General features: G+C 40.1%; 1 protein-coding gene across 1 annotated transcript; it reads left to right on the top strand.

The window, feature by feature from the left end:
* Positions 1-1522: 1522 nt before the first annotated feature.
* Positions 1523-15759, top strand: AVPR1A (arginine vasopressin receptor 1A). Its single transcript, XM_001372679.4, has 2 exons — positions 1523-4813; positions 9314-15759. Exons 1-2 carry the CDS (start codon positions 3838-3840, stop codon positions 9598-9600), a joined length of 1263 nt encoding a protein of 420 aa, XP_001372716.1. The 5' UTR covers positions 1523-3837; the 3' UTR covers positions 9601-15759.
* The last annotated feature ends 4649 nt before the right edge of the window (positions 15760-20408 follow it).

Consider the following 20408-nt stretch of genomic DNA (forward strand, 5'->3'; position numbering starts at 1 on the left):
GGGAAAATGAAATCAAAGAATATTGATGATTTGCATAGGTCCCACAGCTAGTAACTAGTCCAAGATTAAGGACAGAAACCTTGGACTTTTGGTTCCAAATTCAGTCCTTTTCCCATTACTTTAAAGGAATGCAAACACACACACATCACTTAATTTGACAAATCAATAGCTATTTATTAAATATTTGCTATATAATCAATACTACACTAAGCACTGAAGATACAAAGACAAAAATAGTCCTGCTCTCAACAAACCTTATATTCTATAGAATATGCAACATGTACACATAAAATGTATAGAAACTATTTACAAAATAAACATAAGATCAATTGGATGGGGTACTGACAACTGGAGAACAGAGGAATCCCTCAAGTAGGTGTGCATGTCATTTTAATTAAGCATTGAAAAGAACTAAGGATTTTAAGGAGGTGAGGAGGGAATGCACTTCTTTCCTAAATGATACAAGCTATGTGTCCAAGGCAATAATGAATTACTCTCTCCCTAGGAATACATTAACAACTTTTTTTTTTTAGCCCTCAACTTCCATCTTAGAATCAATACCATATATTGGTTCCAAGGCAGAAGACTGGCAAGGGGGACAGCTAGAAAGTGTCTGAGGTCAGATTTGAACCCAGGACCTCTCATCTCTAGGCCTGGCTCTCAAATCACTGAGCCACCCAGCTGCCCCCCATTTACAACTTTAAAAGACAGCTTTTTGAAACAAAATTTCTTAACCCAATAGTTGTACTTTACGTGGAGATGAGAGGAAATGCATCACATCTATACAGGCAGGAAATTGTGCATGTGCCATAAATAGGAAATGTTGATAGAAGAGACCAGCAATTTTCAGGAGAAAATATTTTAAAAGAGCAGTAAGAGCCACTATATGCTAATGAACAGCATAAAGCTAATGCATTTTATGAACTAGCACTATGATCATTCTATTAAGGAGGTAATTATTATGTGGGTGGTTAGATTGCAGAGTGGATAGAGCACTGGGCTTAGAATCAGGAAGATTCTTCCTGGCCTCAGACACTTATTAGTTATGTGACCCTGGGCAAGTCATTTAACTCTTTTTTTGCCTCAGTCTCCTCATCTATAAAATGAGTTGGAGAAGGGAATGGCAAGCCATTCCATTATCTTTAACCAAAAAATAACAACAACAAACCCAAATGGTGTCATGAAGAGTTGGACATAACTAAACACCAAATAACAATTATTATATATTAAAGACATATTATTGTATATAATTAGGCTTTACAAGTAACATTGTAAAATGGTACAATGTGATGCATCAGAATTAAATTAATCAGCCCTGTCCATATGGAAGAATCCAATTCTAGCAATGTTAAGCACTCACACCATTTCTACTAGCTAAGGTGCTATGTGACCCTAATGTTGACTTACCTTCAAGCGCGCTTCTTTCAGACTGTCTGGTACAATGAAAAGAATATGGAGAGTGTCGAGGGAGGCAGGGGAGCAGGATTCAAAATCCAGCTTTGCTATTTAAGGACTAGGACCCTTAAGCCCTCAGTCTTGTTTTCCTTATCTGTCATATTCTGGGATTGGGCTAACAGACAGGGTCTAGGGTTTTTTCCAGCTCCAAATCTATATATTAATTGGTTTTATAGGTGAAGGATTTAGACTCAAGAAGGTTACTTGGTCTGAATTGGAAATAAAAACCAGATCCCTCTTCTGAACTTTCAAGTGTGCTTTCTACATCAGAGAATACGTTTTCTTTTGAATGAGGACAACCATGGGATGAAGAGTAATCAAAGCAGCTATTATGTTGCCCATTTTACAGATAAGAAAGGTGAGGCTTTAAGAGGTCAAGTAATTCACTCAGGATCTTCCAGCTGGAAGAATCAGTATAGTCTTTCAACTACAAGATGATAAAGTCTGAGCAAACATGCAAATACCCTGCCTCACCTGCCTTACCCCTAGAAATGAGTCTCTTTAACATCATTTCCGGGATGTATGATGCTTCTAAAGTGGGAAGGAACTCTGAGGGTCATTTAGTCCTCCACCACCATTTTACAGATGAGGAAGATGAAGTACACAAACATTAAAGTAAAACAAAGGGCAAAGGGTAGAGAGGGTGGATTTGAACTCAGGAGCTCTGATCACAAATCTGGACCTCTTTTTAATTCCACGTTTTCAGAAAATGTGTGGCTTTCTTGTAGAAGGTAGAATTTTCTGGAGGAACAGGATCACATGAAAAATAAAGAAATTGCATGTGTGTGTGTGCACTCAGAATTTTCACAAAAGGATTCTAAGAAAAACTCCCCTGGTCGCGCAGGGAAGTGGAGGGCAGATTTCTCAATAATCGCTCGAAAGATTGAGCAGAGTTTAAGGGGAGAGAGAGAACCCCATACATAAATCTGCTTTTCTAGAAGAGGATTGTAGTCAGATTTCCCCCCCTAACGCAGAGCGCATAAACCTCCTTTCTCTCCTCTTCGACTTCCTTCTGCCTCTTCTTGCCTTTCTCTATTCCAAACTTTCCCAGGCTCTAGAATCTGCCTGTTTTTTACAAGCAGGTACTGGCTTGTGCAAGTCCTGAAGCCAGTCCTGCCTTCGCCCTGTGCCCGCCCCCGGCCTTGAAAGTCACTTGATTTAACAGCTTATTTTGGCTGCTCTTCAGCTAAATGGGAAGTCCTCGGGATGTGAGGAGCTAAGGCTTCAGCCCCTACAGGATGCTATTTAACCTACCATTCCTGAGCTATCCCCACGCTGGGCTTCTGGTTGCAAAGTTCAGACTAGGCTCCCGATTTTCCTCTCAGGTAGGAAGGAGATTAAAGTCTGGTCCCTGCCCTGAACAGAGAAATTTTGTGTGGGCGGGTAAAAGTTGAAGCAAGGAAATTCCTCTTTCCTTCATTTCTCCCCTATAGGGCAGCCGCACTGGGGTAGGGGGGCAAGAAGGGTTCAATTCGTCCCCACACTAAGGGTAGGGAGGATCACGTTTGGGAAATTGTACTGTGTATAAATTTGAGCACATGTGGAAAGGACCCATTGAGGACACCAAGATCTGTCCGTTTGGTGGAAAGAGGACGACTAATGTTTTAGGAATTGCTATGGTGGAGGAGTAGAACGATGGAGGGATGAAGAGGTTGGAGAAGAAAGGATTTATTGCAGTGTACATCTATGTGTTCCGATGCGGAGTGTGTACGCACCCGTCCAAGGATAGAAAGGACCTGCGTAAATACCCTCTGGTGTAACTGGAAATGGATATTTTTATTCCCAAAGCCTGGTGAGTCAAAATAAGGAGTGGTGGGCGATTGGTGGCCAGAGTGAGCACAAAGGGGCGAAAGGGTACTGAGATGTCCTGTCCTTTGAAGAGAGGAGCCAGAATACCGAACAGTCTCTGCTGTCTTCAGAGGTTCCGCTGAGGGACTAGCGGGAGCACCGGCTCCACCCTTGCAGCTCTGAGGCAAAAAGAACAAATCGCGGACGTGGAAAAAAAGGGGGTTTGGCACTAGGCGCTCGGCAGCCACTGAGATGTGAGCGCCTTTCCGGGGAAAACAAACCCAGCATAAATAATTGGGACCCGCTCAGGGCTCTTACAGACTCCTCATCTCCAAGCCTTTCTTCGTGGGCACTCGGGGAAAAGGGAAAGGAGAGAAAGAGCCTAGAAGGACTGAGGGAAAGCAGCCGACAGACAAACACTGCGCCCCGGAGGAAGAGAGACAGAGGGGAAGAGTGAAAAAGAGACACAAGGACGGACAGAAGGAGGGGCCACTGAAGGAGAGAAAGGGAGACAAAGTGTAGTGAGGGAGCAAGAGACAGCAGAGGAAAGGGAGGCGTCGGCCAGTGGTCCACAGAAGGCGAGGCGGGGCCCCAATGGGCAGCACGCGTTTCCCTGGTGGGGCTCTGCCCGCCTGGACAGCTGCCACCAGTAACTCCAGTCCATGGGAGCCTTCGGCCAGCAGCCCCACGGCGGCCTCCAACGGGAGCCTGGACATCTCGGGCCGGGACAGTAGGAACGAGGAGCTGGCCAAGCTGGAGATCACCGTACTGGCGGTGACTTTCGTGGTGGCCGTGCTGGGCAACAGCAGCGTCCTCTTGGCGCTTCACCGCACCCAGCGAAAGACGTCTCGCATGCACCTCTTCATCCGCCACCTGAGCCTCGCAGACCTGGCGGTCGCCTTCTTCCAAGTGTTGCCCCAGCTGTGCTGGGACATCACCTACCGTTTTCGAGGCCCTGACGGTCTGTGCCGGGTAGTCAAGCACCTGCAGGTCTTCGCCATGTTCGCTTCGGCGTACATGCTGGTGGTGATGACCGCCGACCGCTACATCGCAGTGTGCCACCCGCTGAAGACTCTGCAACAGCCGGCCCGGCGCTCCCGGGTCATGATCGCCGCCGCCTGGGCACTGAGCTTCGTGCTCAGCACGCCCCAGTACTTCATCTTCTCTATGGTCGAGGTCAACAATGTCACCAAGGCCCGCGACTGCTGGGCCAACTTCATCCAGCCCTGGGGGCTCCGCGCCTACGTGACCTGGATGACAGGCGGCATTTTCGTAGCCCCAGTCATCATCCTGGGCACTTGCTACGGCTTCATCTGCTACCATATCTGGCGGAATATCCGCGGGAAGACGGTCACGGTGAAGAGCAAGGAGGAGGAGGAGGCAGCGGTCGGAGCCTTGCGCAAGGGGCTCTTGCTGGCTCCCTGTGTCAGCAGCATCAAGTCAATTTCCCGGGCCAAGATCCGCACCGTTAAGATGACTTTCGTGATTGTCACAGCCTACATCGTATGCTGGACGCCCTTCTTCGTGGTTCAGATGTGGTCCGTCTGGGACCAGCAATCCTCCTGGACCGGTAAGTACCTAGGGGGAGAGGAGGGGGAGGTGGAGACAGAGATAGAAACAGAGACCGAGAAAGAGAGATAAAACACAGAGATAAAGACAGCAGAGAGAAGCAGAGAGACAGAGTCAGAGAAAGAGATTGAGAGACACAGATAGAGACAGAGAAACAGAGAGAGGCAGAGAGAGAGAGAGAGAGACAGAGACAGGGAGACAAATAGAAAATAGCAGGAATAACACTGGAGGGATAATGGGATGTGCCAACGAAATTGAGACTCACACTTTTTCTCTTGACTGCCATGAAGTTTTTCGCCTTTCCTTTCCGGCATGTAGAAATATATATATATATATATATAATATTTTAAAATTCCAAAAGGAAACATTTATGACATTATCTTGAACAGATAGTCTAGTCTTCCAGAAGGGAGTCTTTTTCTTTTTTTACTGCTCTGCTTTTAAAAGGGAAACTTCAATTAACATGCTTAATGCACTAACCTGAAAAACTCAGAGTTCACTGTCTCTTATCACTGAATGTGTATTAGTTTATAGGAACTTAAACTGAAAATCAAATAGCCTTAAGAAGTTTTCAAAATTCATTCGATGGTCAAAATCCTCCAACACTCTGCTAAATAAGATTATCCAAGAATTTTGTCTGCCACAACTCGCCACTGTTGGGACCCCATCACTATTTGAAACTGCTATGGAGACCTTAGTTTGACAGAAACCATCTAATATCCAGGCTTATGATGTTCTTTGAAACTATTGTATTACATAATTCAGCGTGAGATCTCCCCCCAAAGCAGTTATTCTTCATTTTGAATCCTGAAAATATTCTTAATTCTGAATCCTTGCCTGAAGCCTGCCTGGGTTTTGATTCTAGGTTTAACTCATCTCCCCTCTCTTCAACAAGTTCATTTGGAAGTGCTAATAAGTGTAAAAGTGCAAAAAGTCTTTCAGAATGGGTTTTGGCCAGGAAAAAAAGAGTTTCAGATCTTTTATACCATGCTATTGCACTGATGTGCTGAATTTGTCTGATGACATTATTGGTTGATAAAGCTGAGAAGGACTTTAGAGGTCATCTGGAATCATTCTCACTCAACTGTCAAGTTCCTAGTTGAGGAAATAGAGACCTAGAGAGGAGATAAGTGGAAGAATTAAGATTTGAACTCAACTCTTCTGAGTGTTCCAGATTCTGTGTTCCTTCAAGGACACTACCTTGTATGTTTATCTTTTCATCTTTTTCCAAACCAGTAACCCTAATTTTATTTAATTGCCTCTTCCAAAGATGTGGACCTTTTTAGCTATTCATAAACCTTTATAAAATAATTCTACTCATTTTTAAGAAAAAACTTTCGTAATTTAAGTGTTTTTCCCAAAACCTTTTGGACAACAAACATAATTTCAAGAAAGTAAATGTCTTTTTTAAATATGGGACATATGAAAATATATATTCTATATACCATGGAGTTACATTTTCCAGTAAAATATTCAAAGATGAATGCCACTTAAGCTGATAATAAACTTTTACTTTTCTGCAAGATGAGGTCTAAATAAGTGAGAAATAACTGGAGACATTAAAATTTTTTTCTGTTTACAATTAAGTTACAGGCTTTAACTATTATGGTCTCTTATGATTGCCAACCAAATATGAAAGTTAGCCCAAACATTGTATCATTGAATCAAAACACAATTATGAAAAAATCTTTTTTATATACTGCTGAGACACAAATTCTACAGGGTTCATTCAGTCAGAGCTCATTCTTTTTGCCATGGTTTCAGGCCTTGGTAGTAATCCCTAATGAGAAGGGTTGACATTTTTATATTCAAAGAATAACACTACAAAATTACCTTAGTAAGCTGATAATGAGTCCAAACTTGAACAATCAAGAAAAAGTTAAAGTTAATGTTAATAAATATTGTTTTCATTTCATTAAGAAAAGGAACAGCATCTTACAAGAATTCTTTTGCAGACTATATTGAGTGTGTGTGTGTGTGTGTGTGTAAATTCACACAGACAACACTCATTTCATATAGAGAAAGTTATGTAGAAGAGTCATTTTAGATCTTCTAAACTAACCCTCGCCCATCTTACAGATGACAAAACTAAGGGCCAAGAAGATTATCTCATCTAAAGTGACATAGGTATCTTCTCCTAGTTATATTTTAGTTTAACAAGTTTTAGGAAGGATCATAGAATTATGATTAAAATCGAAGATCATTCTGAAAGTTTGCTAGGATTTTCTATCTGCTCTTAACAGAATTTCACTCGTTATTACTCAAGATTGTCACAAAGTAACTTATGGTGTGCTGGTGAAGAAGAAGAAATATAATTGTATTTTTTATTGCCTGCAAAGTTCTAGTCTAAGAGGTCATATTTGATGTTAGATTCTTTTAAAGCACTAAATACCAGGTTCATATTTCCACAGTCATTACTGGAATCATATATTCAAATGAGTCCATTCAAATTTAATTGAAAGGAAATTCATTGATTCAGCAAATAGACTGTACAAGGCATTCTGCTAGGTATTGTGGGTAATTAAAAGGTGTGGAAGGCATGTTAGTTGTCGCTTTTGACCCTCATAATAAGCATTCATGGAATCATAGTGTGTGGGTTGGAAGGGGCATGAGAGGGCATTTAGTTCAACCCATACCTGACTTTTTGCTAGCTTTTAGTATTGGACCTCTCATTATCTCCCAACACAGTCCATCCATTCCACTCTTTGACAACTATAATTGTTTTGATTTTTTTTTCACATTAAGCTGAAATCTGCCTCTCAGTATCTTCCAGTCATTAGTCCTGGTTCTCCCCTCTTGCTCCAAGCAAAGCAATTCTATCTTACTTCCCCAGAGCATATTTAAGAATTCTTGAAGACAACTATAATGTCCCCACCACCATTGTCCTTTCTCTTTTCCCTCCTCCCCACCCCTCTTGACTTTATTCTTCTTATTTGTTCCCATAGTAGCATTAGTTCATTTAATATCATATTCATTTAACTTAGAGGTACCACTTTTAACTAATCACAACCTGCCCACCACCTGAAAAGAATTAGAAAAAGCATCAAAGAAATCAGTGCTTCTTAGAACAAGTTCCTTGGAATGATCCTCAAACAGCACGGCTTTCTATCTCCTCACCACTTTGCTTAAATCATCTCTGAGTCATTTAAGAAGATATTCTATGTGCTTCAGGGTATCTCAGTTAGCTAGCCATTTTATAGATAAGTCAAGATCCATATAACATCCTTTCCCTACTAATCACTAGACAACACTTTTTAATTTTCCATTTTAATTTCCATTTTAATAGATTGCTTCATTTCCCCACAGATTATTTAATAGAGAAAATGAGATTATTATCAAGTGATTAAAATGTAAATTGTCACTTAGGTACTCAAAGCAGGGCTATGTCCTCAAAACTGGAATATCTGATCTTTTATAAATATCTTCACAGTGGTATTTCAGTACAATTTGTTTCCACTGTATATCTATGTGTTTTATTCATTTTCAACATTATCCTGTGTTAAGATTAAAATTTGGTTTCTCTACTAAAAGTATTATATTTTTAGAGGTTTATTAAAGATTTTTATAATTAAGAAATTAAGAAAATACAAAATAAGTGAAGCATGTGAAAGCTACATCTTGCCTGGCTGGTAGAGAGACATAGGTGCCTAGAAGCGGAAGCAGAGAGAGCAAGTAGGCCATACAGTCAGTTTAACTACAATTATTGTTCTTGGCCCAGGTGGGTATCTCCGGTGAGATTTTAGGGGATTCTGAGAACTACCAAAGACTTCTGGGAATTGAAGTCCAGGGTTCAAATCTCCATTTTTATACCTGAGAAGTGGTCCCTAGATTTCAGTAGATTAACATAAAGAAGGGTAAGAACTCCTATTATTGAGAATCATAAACCAATTTAATACAACCCAACAAATATTTATGAGATGCCTAATGTGTGTAAAAGCTTTGTGCTTGCTGCATTTGGTCATTTCAGTCGTATCTGACTCTTTGTCATTTAGGATTTTCTTAAAAAGGATACTGGAATCGCTTGTCATTTCCTTCTCGAGCTCATTTTTCTAGATGAAGAAACTGAAGCAAACAGGGTTACGGGACTTTCCCATGGTCACAGAGCTAATAAGTGTCTGAGGCTAGATTTAAACTCATGAAAGTGAGTCTTCCTGATTCCAAGCCCAGGGCTCAATTCTCCAGACCACCTGGCTGCTCTGGAGCCTATCTTGGGCTCAAGGGTTACAAATTTCATGGTCTAATTGATTGATGTGGGAACACCTTCCATGAGTACAAATGGCACCTATCCATATACTGTCATCCTGTACAATTCTTCATGTCTTTCTGGCTTTCTTCTAGTATTTGGCTCCTTCATTAGTGTATCAATGCATGGTCCCTGGACAAAAGTTGTACATTTCAAATACCAGTTTTGAAATTACTATTTGCAGACGATCTAGAACCTTCACAATTCTAGACACCATCTTGGTTCTAGTAAAATAACTCAATCTTACTTTTTGCACAGATTCTGAAAACCCTGCTATCACCATCACTGCTTTACTGGGCTCCCTGAACAGCTGTTGCAACCCCTGGATTTACATGTTTTTCAGCGGTCATCTCCTACAAGACTGTGTGCAGAGTTTCCCCTGCTGTCGTAAAATGAAGCAACAATTGAACAAAGAAGATTCTGACAGTATGAGCAGAAGGCAGACTTCTTTCACTAACAACCGAAGCCCCACAAATAGCACAGGCACCTGGAAAGACTCCCCTAAATCATCTAAGTCCATCAGGTTCATTCCTATTTCAACCTGAGTCCTTGTTTATGCAGTGAGACTTCTTATAGTAACAGTCGAACACTTTCAGCAGGCAAAGTTAGGCTTTATTGGAGCATAAGAACTCTATGATATGCAAAAAAGTTATGTGTACAGTACAATATTTCTAGAGAGATTCTCTCACTGCTGTGAACAAAAGCTGTAAATAATTTTGTAGGAACTGTTGTTTAAAAAAAACCCACTGGAGAAATGATTCCTCCTAGCAGAATCAAAGTTAATTTTCTAAAGGAAAAAAAATGTACAGACATACACCTCCCTCCATCCCTCTTGGCTTTATTCTTTTTTGTTGTTGTTGTTCCCAAAGTAACTAATGCATGGTTGTTTTAATATAATAGTCATTTCACTTAGAGACAGCACTTTTGACTAATTATAGGCAACCCAGCCCCTGAAATGAATTATGAAAGGCTTCAAAGAAATCAGTGCTTTGGGCAACCAAGAATAGTCTCTCTACTGGCAAAAGAGTAATTCATGGCCAGATATCCTTGGTCCCTCTCATCTGCCTTATGCAAAAACGAAGAAGGTCTCTTCCTACTGCCTTTGAGAATGGGACCACCACTATGCAACTAGGGGTTGGGAACTCTGAAACTCTTCACCAGGGAATAAAACTTACCATGGGAAATATTTCAGACACTTCTGACAGTAGAGTTGGAAAATGGTGGCCATCTTATGGCGGTGTTATACATTAAGAAATTTCTTAAACCAGTTTTTTAAATGTTACAGGAGTGTAGGTTTAAAGTGGGAAAATACCTCAGAAGTCACTGAGTCTAACATCCCTTTTAAAATAAAAACAAAACAAAAAAACAAAATGAGACCAAGAAAAATTGAGATTTGCCCAAGGTTGTGTAGATAATAAATGGCAAAGTCAAAAGATCTGAACCTCAGCCTTCTGATTATTTTTTATTAAGCACTCTTTCTTCTGAAGATGTTTCTGTACTATAAGGGAAGTTGGCACTTTTGGTCTTTGCCTCTTTTGATTCAAAGTTTTTGAAAGAATAACATAAAATATGGATGTATCCCTTGATACTTAAATTGTCTTGGCCTTTGCTTTTGGCCCTAGACCCCTCTTGCCCCTTGGCATTTTCATTGCATTGGTGCACTCAGAACCATGCTGTTTATTTTTATCCACTAATATGGATGGTTTAGTGTCTGGGCTATCAAAATTCTAAAATGCAAATATAGCTCTGCTGATTCATTGGGAAAATGTTTCCAGTGGGCAGAAAATAATTCATTTTGAAGCAAAGTCTTCTGGCTTAAAGTAAGAAATGCTTACCTTTGGAGACAGGTGGATTAGAAGCTTAAACCAGCCATTTAGTTGATTTCTGAACAAAGACAAATTATAATTCTGCTTTTTCTGTTTACCTAGCATCTATCATTACGGGAACTTGGTGTGCTTTTCAGCCCATTATGCTTGCCTCCTACCTTCCTCATGGAAATGATGCCAGGGTTTTGTGAAACACTGTAAATACTTTGGGCTCCTTAGAGAAAATGATATTTGCTTTTGACATTATTGTTGCATGTGGACATGTTTGTTAGGTATGAGGAAAGCTATTTTTTCCCCTCTTTATAGATAAGGCAGTAAGGCATAGGAGGCAGGAAGCATGCCTCTGGGGGAGAAAACCATCTTGCCTCCTCTTCATTCCCCATCCATTCCATGTCCTTAACTGTTTTACTCCCTCAGATGATGTGTATTGCACAAAGAAAAAAGGAAGAAGGGAGTGAAATGGATGGATATTAAGCTTGGACTTATCACAGTTCTAGTTTCTCAAAGTTATGACTGTGTTTCTTTAAAAAGATTATATTCATGAGGGGCAGTTAGGTGATTGAGAGCCAAGCCTAGAGATGAGAGGTCTGGGTTCAAATCTGGCCTCAATCACTTCCTAGCTGTGTGACCCCTAGGAAAGTCATTTACCCTTCATTGCCTAGCTGTTGCTGTTCTTCTGCCTTGGAACCAATACACTATATTGATTCTAAGGCGGATGATAAGAGATTTTTTTAAAAAGGGCTATGCTCAAGCAAGTGGGTGAATATTTTAAACTACCCCCATAGTTGTGAATATCCTATAACAAGAGTCTATTTATACATCAGTAAATGTAAAGCCACCATTTAAAAATTTTATTTGAATTTAATAAATTTGGGGAGGGGGAGAGACAGCGAGAGAGGGAGGAAGGAAGAACATTTCCATAAGCAAAATAAAATAAAAGATTAATATCACTTTTAAAGAGGAACCTTCCTTGAATCAAATTCCATCCTAGAGTAACAATGTGAACCAGAGATCTTCCAACATAGATTTTATTTGAGCATGTTTATGCAATGCAATATACTACTCTGCTCTAAACAAGAAAGCCTAGTTGTGTCCTGTCTTCCAGGAATATAGAAGAAATGAGACAAATTAATTTATCCCGATTTCTACTTTTCTCTTGAAGCACTACGATATGAAAAAGGACTAGACTAAGAGTCTCAAGATCCCAGTTTTAGTTCTGCCTCTGTTGTTTTTGGACAACTCAATAAATCTCTCTGGTCCCAAGTTTCCTTAATTGTAAAAGGAGAGGAAGGTGGACTCAGTCATCTTGAAGTACCACTTGGCTGCTCCATGATAATAACAACTCCCACTGTATGTGTTTATTGAAATAAGACAGAGCAGCAAGAAGAATATTACTCGCTTGGAGGACCAAAAGAACTCCAAAAGTCTTAGTGCAGTTTAATCTATTAAAAGCCATTATTGAAGCCATTAAGCTATTTAACTTTATAATAAACTGAAACCAGCAATAACATTTTAGGGACATGCTAGGTTGTCTTTTTTTTTTTGCAAAAGACACAAAAATATTCATTTTTAGACTGAGATACTCAATTGTGATTGGAGAGTACAGATTAAAGACTTGAGTTGAAAGAACAAATTCCTTGTTTTGGTTTTGAGGGAAGAACAAGAATATTTATCAATGTCCATTTGAACAGGGATTTTTTTCTTAATAGAAAGACCCTAGTTTGGGGACATTTCTCTAAAGAAGGATTAAAATAAGAAAGTAAATAAACAAACAATGAAGAGATGCATGAGGCTATCACATGCATGATGCGATAGCCTCAGAATCAGGAAGACCTGGACACATCTGGATACATCACCCTAGGAAAATCATTAAATCTCTCAGTATCTCTGAGGACCCTCTAAGACTTAGGAGTGCTAGAGAAGGTGTTGAATTGTACTGGTAGGGGGAATTTCCTCTTCTGGTGATTCATGGAAGCTAGATGGTACAGGAAATAGAATTCTGGTCCTCAAGTCAGAAAGACCTGAGTTCATTTCTAGCCTCACAAGTTTTTTTTTTCAACTTAGTGCAGTGATTTGCACATGGAAGATTTAATAACAAAGATCAATTCCCTTCCCTACACTGATGCAGTCATCGATCCAGACAAACATGCACGTGTACATAATACCTATAAAAACTTACTTTATTCTATTTCATTAATATTTAAGAATTGTATCTAGAATATTTAGGAGCTGCATAGATAGATAGATAGATAGATAGATAGATAGATAGATAGATAGATAGATAGATAGATGGATGGATAGATAATTCGACAAAAATTTGGGAAATATAAACATATGCGTGTATATATGTATATTTATACATATTCTAGAATGAGACTTTTGAGCAAGAACAAATTCCTTGTTTTAGGATAGCGGGCTCTGTGTGTATAGTTACTTAATGAATAATTAAAATATCCAGCATTTATCTGTAAGTTTTATAACCGTCAAAAATCCTATTGGGGTTCTGTGTGTAAACAGATTTAAAGGAAACTGCTTGGTCAATTAATATGCTTGTCCTCCACAGGGAATTTCATAATATCAAAGAAGTCTTGTAGCATCACTGAGAAGTTGCTTTCTTTTTTAAGTAAAAAAAAAAAGACTTTAATAGTTCTAACTCCCCCCCCCAAAATACATGCACACAATTTACTCACTGTTATTCCTAGAATGTTTTTTATCCTTGTTTTACCTAACTAAAAATGATCAGAACACTTCATGCTTTTGAAATGGAAGGACATCATTTTAATAACCAAAATGAGTTCTTAGAAACATAAAAAGAACTTGCATCTGATGCTGAAATGTCTATTATTTTTAAGCCCTTACTTTCTGTTATATCATCATTACTGTGTATTGGGTCCAAGGCAGAAGAGTGGTAAGGGCTAGGCAATGGGGGTCAAGTGTCACACAGCTGGGAAGAGTCTGAGGTCAGATTTGAACCCAGGACCTCCTGTTTCTAGGCTTTGCTCTCTCTCTCCAAAGAGCCTACCTAACTGCCCCTTGAAGCACTTAAAAAGAATGAAGTCTGATTTCCCAGTCCGAAGGTTATAAATTAGGCTCGTGTAAACTTATGTGAAATGGCTGTCTAGGAGGAAGGATCTCCAATTCAGAATCTGTCTATCTTTGTTGAAGGAAGGTGGAGAGATGAGGGTAATATTCCATAATACAATAATAATACAGCCAGTTATAAATACATGAATTGGGAGGAAATGGCTGCTGTTTGGTTTTGTATCTTCATTCTCATCTTTTTCAGTGCTGCTTCTGGAGTACCATTTTTCCTTTAACATAGAATGGGGATTTGGGCAGCTAGGGTCAATAGATAGAATACTAGGTTTAGAGTCCATCTTCCTGAGTTCAAATCTAGCCTCAGACACTTGCCATTTGGGTGACCTTGGGCAAGTCACATCACCCTGTTGGCCTCAGTTTCCCCTTCTGTATAATGAGATGGAGAAGGACATGGCCAAAATCTTTGTCAAAAAAACTCCAAATGGGGTCACAGTGTGTGGGATATGGCTGAAATGACAATAGGACAACAAAAATGAGGCTAAACCATGGAACATAATACCAGGTGCTAGACAGAAGCCTTATATGAATTCATGACCAGGGGAAAAGCTACAAGGAGGAAGAGAGGCTAGAGTATTAGTCTTGGTGTCCCAAAGACCTGAGTTCAGATGCTGCCTCAGACACTAGTTGTGGGACTTCTCTCTCAGACTCAGATTCCTCATCTGTAAAATGAGGTTGATAATAGCTCCTACCTCCCAGGGTTCTTGTGAGGATCAACAGATGTAAAGCCTTTTACACCATGTAAATGTCAGTTATCCTGTCATAATTTGATATCTTCTACACAAATGTATGAAGCACACTCTGATTTCACAGTCCTAGAAGGAGTTTTAAGTATAGGGAACTCTTGGTGATTTCAGAGAAAATTCTATGCATGTAAGATATTCAGATATCGCTTACATCAACACAAGAGCAGATACATATTTCTTTATTGCTAAAATCAAATACTAACTTTGTTCTCATATTTTATCAGCCACCTACCAACATCCTGTTACAGTGACATATATTCTAAATAAACACCAGCATCATAATTATGTTTTTCAAGTATTATGAGTGAATAAATATACTTTTCTGTTAAATGTTCAAGAAAATGAGTATAAAGTAAGCCTGTTGGCAAAAATAGACCACAGTAAAGTCAATAAGTCTCTGTTATATGAAAATCCAGACATGTTATTTTAATGAGAAAACAGTGAACATATAGTAAAGTGATACTGATGTATTATAAGATAGGGGGGGTCATTATTGTGGCTGATACAAGCACATTTCCAATATTTCACATTTCCTTTTCTAAACTATTCTTTCAAACTTTTTTTTTGTCAATCAGTGAAGTCCGTTTTAGAGGAAAAGTTGGGGGTTTGGGGACTTAAGGGGGGACTGGAGAGAACAACAGTATGTTTTGAGATTTGAAAGTTTCAGAGGAGCTGCAAGGCATAGTTAATGTCACACCAGTTAAGAAGGAAGACCTGAGTAGGAATTTATGCGACTCAGGGAAGCCACTTAAGCTCCTTGAGCCTCAGTTTCTTTATCTGTAAAATGGGAATAAAAATAGCATATTTCACAGAGTTGTAGTTTGTTTATCTTGCAGTGATATATAAATGTTGGATATTATCAGTATTATCAAATGAATGCCAAAGGTTACATGAGTTTAACCTAATGTTAGATAGTCTACAAATGGATGGAAATTTTCTTGTTTCAGTTCTAAAATAACTGAAGGATTTCTCCTTCAACTCTAGTGTTTAGGAATGTTTAAATCTTTATATGGAAGTAAAATCTGGACATTTGAAAGTGGTCTTCTATATTTCAATTTGCTCAATCTATTAAATAATGGGGATGGAATTCAGATTCAGCTGTTTCTCTTTGCCAACTAATGTCCTCATTCTTTCATTGTCACTGACCCTGAAGTATTGACAAAATCCTAGTTTGGACTGTAAACTCCCTAAGTCCCTGGGCAGCCATCCCCAGTATAAGATGTCCCACTGACTTGCAATGATTTCTTAATGTACGGAGAATAGAGAGTAGATGACTCATTTATTTGAAATAGTATTGGAAAAGCTGATGTGAATGTATATAGAGCCTGAAAGTCTAGGAATAGAATTCCCTGTGATTTCCACCCTCCAGCAAAAAAGTACAATCCTAAAGGCAATAACACTTTTTTTTTCTTGCTATAATACTCACATTCTCTCCAGACCTTTCATTCTGTCCTTAGGACCTGCTCAATCTCAGCACTCTGAAAGTGGACTGGTTGTATGTTTGAGTATATATTTACAATTATCTCAAATGTGCCACTCAAAGTCAGAATAAGTAGCAGTGCCAAGATTTGAACCAAGATTTTCAGTCACTAAATTTGGTGTTCTTTTCACTATGATACGCAAGTTTTTAAATTATCCTCTTAAGGTAATAGTCAAGAGGAGTCCTTTACTTCCCTTGAGAAGTGGCCTGAAAATACTACCCACATTCCTGTCTCTATCTTCTCCCCTTTCTTCTTTGGCCCTTGATTCCAATGACCCTACTCCTTTTCCATCTCCCTGGAGGAGTAAGAGCCAATGTACAAAAGCACTGTTCCCCCCCCCCCCTCCTTAGCCTTTCTCATCAAGGCCTTTTGAAGGCACAGTCTGGCATCAGTCTCTGGATTGAAGTGAAATAGAAGTGTTCCCCAATATTCCAGTGCTTGAGCCAAAGCCTCAGTTGCCCCATCCTAGTTACATTTCTTTCCACACTTAAAATGTTTGTGGATCTCCCTCAACCAGATATTATGCATATCATAGAAAAAGAAAAGGAAATTGTTTTAGTCAAATCTAACCTCTTAAAAAATCAGGCATGTTTGACTTTTAGCGAGATTATGAAGCTGTCAAAGTTTGTTTTTGTGGCCAATGCCATTGTGTTCTCTCTTCCCTCTTCCTCTCCCTCCCTTTCTCCCTCTCTCCCTTCCTCTCCTTCTGTCTTTCCCTCCACACTCTCACCCCCCTCCTTCTCTTTCTCTTTGTCTTTCCCTCTCTTTTTCTCCCTCCCTCTCTCTTCCTATTTCTCTATCAGTCTCTTTCTTTGTTTCTCTGACTCTGTCTCTCTGTCTTTGTCTGTCAGTCTGTCTGTCTCTCTATCTCTATCTCTCCCCCTTCTCTCTCCTTCCCTCTCTCCCTGTTTTTCTCTCTCTCCCTCCCCTCACTCTCTCCTTCCCTCTTTCTCTCTCTGTCTCTGTCTGTCTCTCTGTCTCTCTGTCTGTCTGTCTGTCTCACTCTATCTGTCTCTATCTCTGTTTCTCACCATCCTCTTTATCAAAAATTCTTCCAAGTAAAGGATAGAGTTTCAGGTATTTTTCTCTGATCGTGAGTTAGCTCAATGAGTTGCTCCTCCCAGGAATATTTGCTTTTCCATCCTTATTGCTAATTATGGAACCCAAGACTTCATTCCCCACTAATGGCTCTTTGGGCCTCAGCAAGCAAGGGGGGTGGTACCTGGGGAGGGGGAGCATTTCTCCTGGGCACCTCTAGAAGCGTCCTGCCTGCACATGAAGCTGGCTTTGGAAATAGGCACATAGTTGAGACTCAAAATAGAAATGAACCCAGTTCTGAATAGAAGTCCACCTCATTTTCAGGGTCAGACTAACTTCACTCAGGAAGCCAGCCAGATTCTCATGATGCTAAGTCATTCGGAATATTTTCCAAACCAGCAAGACTGCAGGAGCTCAATAACATTGCTCAATCCCTCAATCCAATAACTCAGGAAGTATTAATAAATACCTGTTCTCTGCCCAGCACTGTTCCAATGCTGGAATATAAAGAGAGAGGAAATACTGCTTTCCCTTAGGGGGTTTTTATTCTATCAGAGAGACTGATTAGGCAGTGGTCAATAAAAGGGACCCCAAAATGCCACTGACATTCCTGTCTCTTTCTTCTCCCCCTTCTTCCCTTGATCCTTGTTTCCAGTGACCCTACTTTCTTGCTCTTTCCCTGGGGACAAGGGCCAGTGCAGGAAATCACTGTTCCCCCTTCAGCTTTCCTCATCAAGCTCCTTTGAAGGTACAGGCTGGCATTCAAGTGGAGTAGAAGTGTTCCCTTATATTCCGGCACTTGGGCCAAAGCCTCAGGTGCCCCATCCTAGTTTCTGTTTTGAAAATTTTGTATGCAAACACATACAAAGCATAGATGAAATAAATGCATTATTACAAATACCACTTTTACACCAATGAAAGATGTTAGGTGGGGGGATTGGCATGAGAATTATTAAAAGTTATTAAAAATGGAGGATCCAAAAGGCTTCAAAGGGCAGCTAGGCAGTGCAGCGGATAGAAAGCCAGATCTGTAATCAAGAGGGCCTGCATTCAAATTTGGCCTCAGATACTTCCTAGCTGTGGAGCAAGTCACTTAACCTGAATTGTCTAGCCCTTGTCACTCTTTTTGTCTTAGAATTGATTCTGACAGAAGGTAAGGGTTTAAAAAACAAACCAACAAGAAGTCCTAGGTATTCTTTTATGTCTTATGATGGCAAGGGCTTAGGTTCTGGCATCAGAGAACCTAGTTTTCAAATCCTACACTAGATGCTTATTGACTTTGTGACCTTGGGCAAGTCACTTAGCTTCCTGGAGCTCATCTAAGGAATGAAGGGGTTGGAACAGATGGCCTTTGTGAGATTTAAAATGGTGAAGCCCATAAACTGTAGTGAGTTAAAATGGTGGAAGATATAAATTGTGTTAGATATAAGAGAGGGTGAGTAAATTTTGACCGCAGAAATATGATTCACTACAGTGTCTTGGGTTTTAAATCAAATATAAGGTGGTCGCCAGGGAAATATTCCCAATTATTCAAATACCCAAGTCAATTGGGTTTTATAGAGATTTTAATTAATAATACAATGAGTAATCAAAGAAAGAGAGAGAGAGTAAGAAAAGAATAAGTATGAAGGGCCTCAAGCCAATATGGCCTAGACCTGAGTCTTAAGAGAGAAATCAGTCAGTTTTTTAACACTCACCACAAGGTATGACTAAACAAGGATTCTAGTAACACCAGGCCAACTCCATCTCAACTGACTTCACCAGAGAGCCTTCCAGCCAGAGACTGTTCCAAAAGGCCTCTCTCAACAGATTCTTCCCAAGTGGTCCTCATCAGAGATCCTCCAAAAGGCTTTCTCCAAAAGGCTCTATCCAAAAGGATCCTGCTTTTTCTTATATAGGGGTTTTTCTCCCATGTCACCTCCCCTAAGTCCCTACATCTACCAATCACTGTAGACGCTTTCCAAAGGACTGCCCATCTAAATTCCTGCTAAGTCGACCAATCTCCTCAGTAAGTCTGAACAAGAGAAAACACAGCTGAGTCAACTAATCTCATCAAGAGAAAACTTGCCTGGCCCTTTTAGGTACCTAGCATCCCATTGTATCAATTTTAAAAATAGGCCTGGCTCAAAGAACTCCTTGCCTTATTAAGTATGGTTTTCAAGTACTTTCTTTGTTTAGCAAGGAGTTGTTTTTTTTTTTTCCTAAAGCAGTCTTAAGTACAGTTGGAGTAGAGGTCCTCCCATTTCTGATCCTGGCGAGTTCTCACATCAAAATGGGGAATGTTTCTCAGTAGGGAATTTGTTCCAATTAAGAATTCCCTGATGGGGAAATTTTTAACATTCACAAGTCTGAGAGATTTCAAGATTTATACCTTTAAGTTGTAAACCTTCCCACTCTAAATCCATAATTTCCCGATGTTACTGGGGGCCCCTGGGTGAATGAAGGGTGGAGATGGAGATGAGAGATTAGAAGAGGTACTTCACTGGATAATGCAGGCTAGGATGATTCACTTGGTGCCTTGGAGTGTGGGAGACATCATTGCTGTCCTCCTGGCAATGATCTCCAGTTAATCATTTCCTGGTTTCCTGCCCATACACCCCCAGTTATTTCTCTTCTACAAAGGCAGGGCTTGGGATGAGATATATTTAGAATCCATCAGCCCAGCCACATGCCCTTTAATACTTCTTAAAGGGGGAAGACTAGAGACTAGTTAAAGGAGAGAGAGTTTGGTGAAGAGGAAAGAACTCTGAAATTTTACTTAGATCAGCTCTCAGCTACGTTGCTTGAAACCTATGTGACTGTCAACTCAAGCACCTGTCACAACCCTGTACTTCCCTTCAAGAGGTGAAGTTGAGAGCCTAGTTTAAGAAGTACAGTCTGGGGTGGAGTCAAGATGGCAGTGTAGAGGCAGCAAAAGTTCAGACCTCTGAAAACTCTTCCTTACCAATTACAAACTAAATGCTCCTAGGAGACTGAAAATCAAACCTAACAACAAGATAAATCCAAGGAACCCTCCTGCTGGACTCAACATAAAAGGAGTGCCCCCAAAAGCCTGGATTCGAGAACACTCCAGTTTGAGAAGGAAGAAGGAAGGTCTGGGGACCCCTCCCCCACCTAGAGCACTTAACCTCCAGCAGCAGCTGGAACCTCTGAGTGTCTGGAGGGA

This window comes from Monodelphis domestica, chromosome 5 (genome assembly GCF_027887165.1).
Source record: "Monodelphis domestica isolate mMonDom1 chromosome 5, mMonDom1.pri, whole genome shotgun sequence".
NCBI lineage: Eukaryota > Metazoa > Chordata > Mammalia > Didelphimorphia > Didelphidae > Monodelphis > Monodelphis domestica.

Coding starts and splice junctions, on each gene's coding strand:
- AVPR1A (XM_001372679.4), top strand. CDS start 3,838: ATGGGCAGCACGCGTTTCCCTGGTGGGGCTCTGCCCGCCTGGACAGCT. Junction 4,814..9,313: donor CCAGCAATCCTCCTGGACCG/GTAAGTACCTAG, acceptor CTTTTTGCACAG/ATTCTGAAAACCCTGCTATC.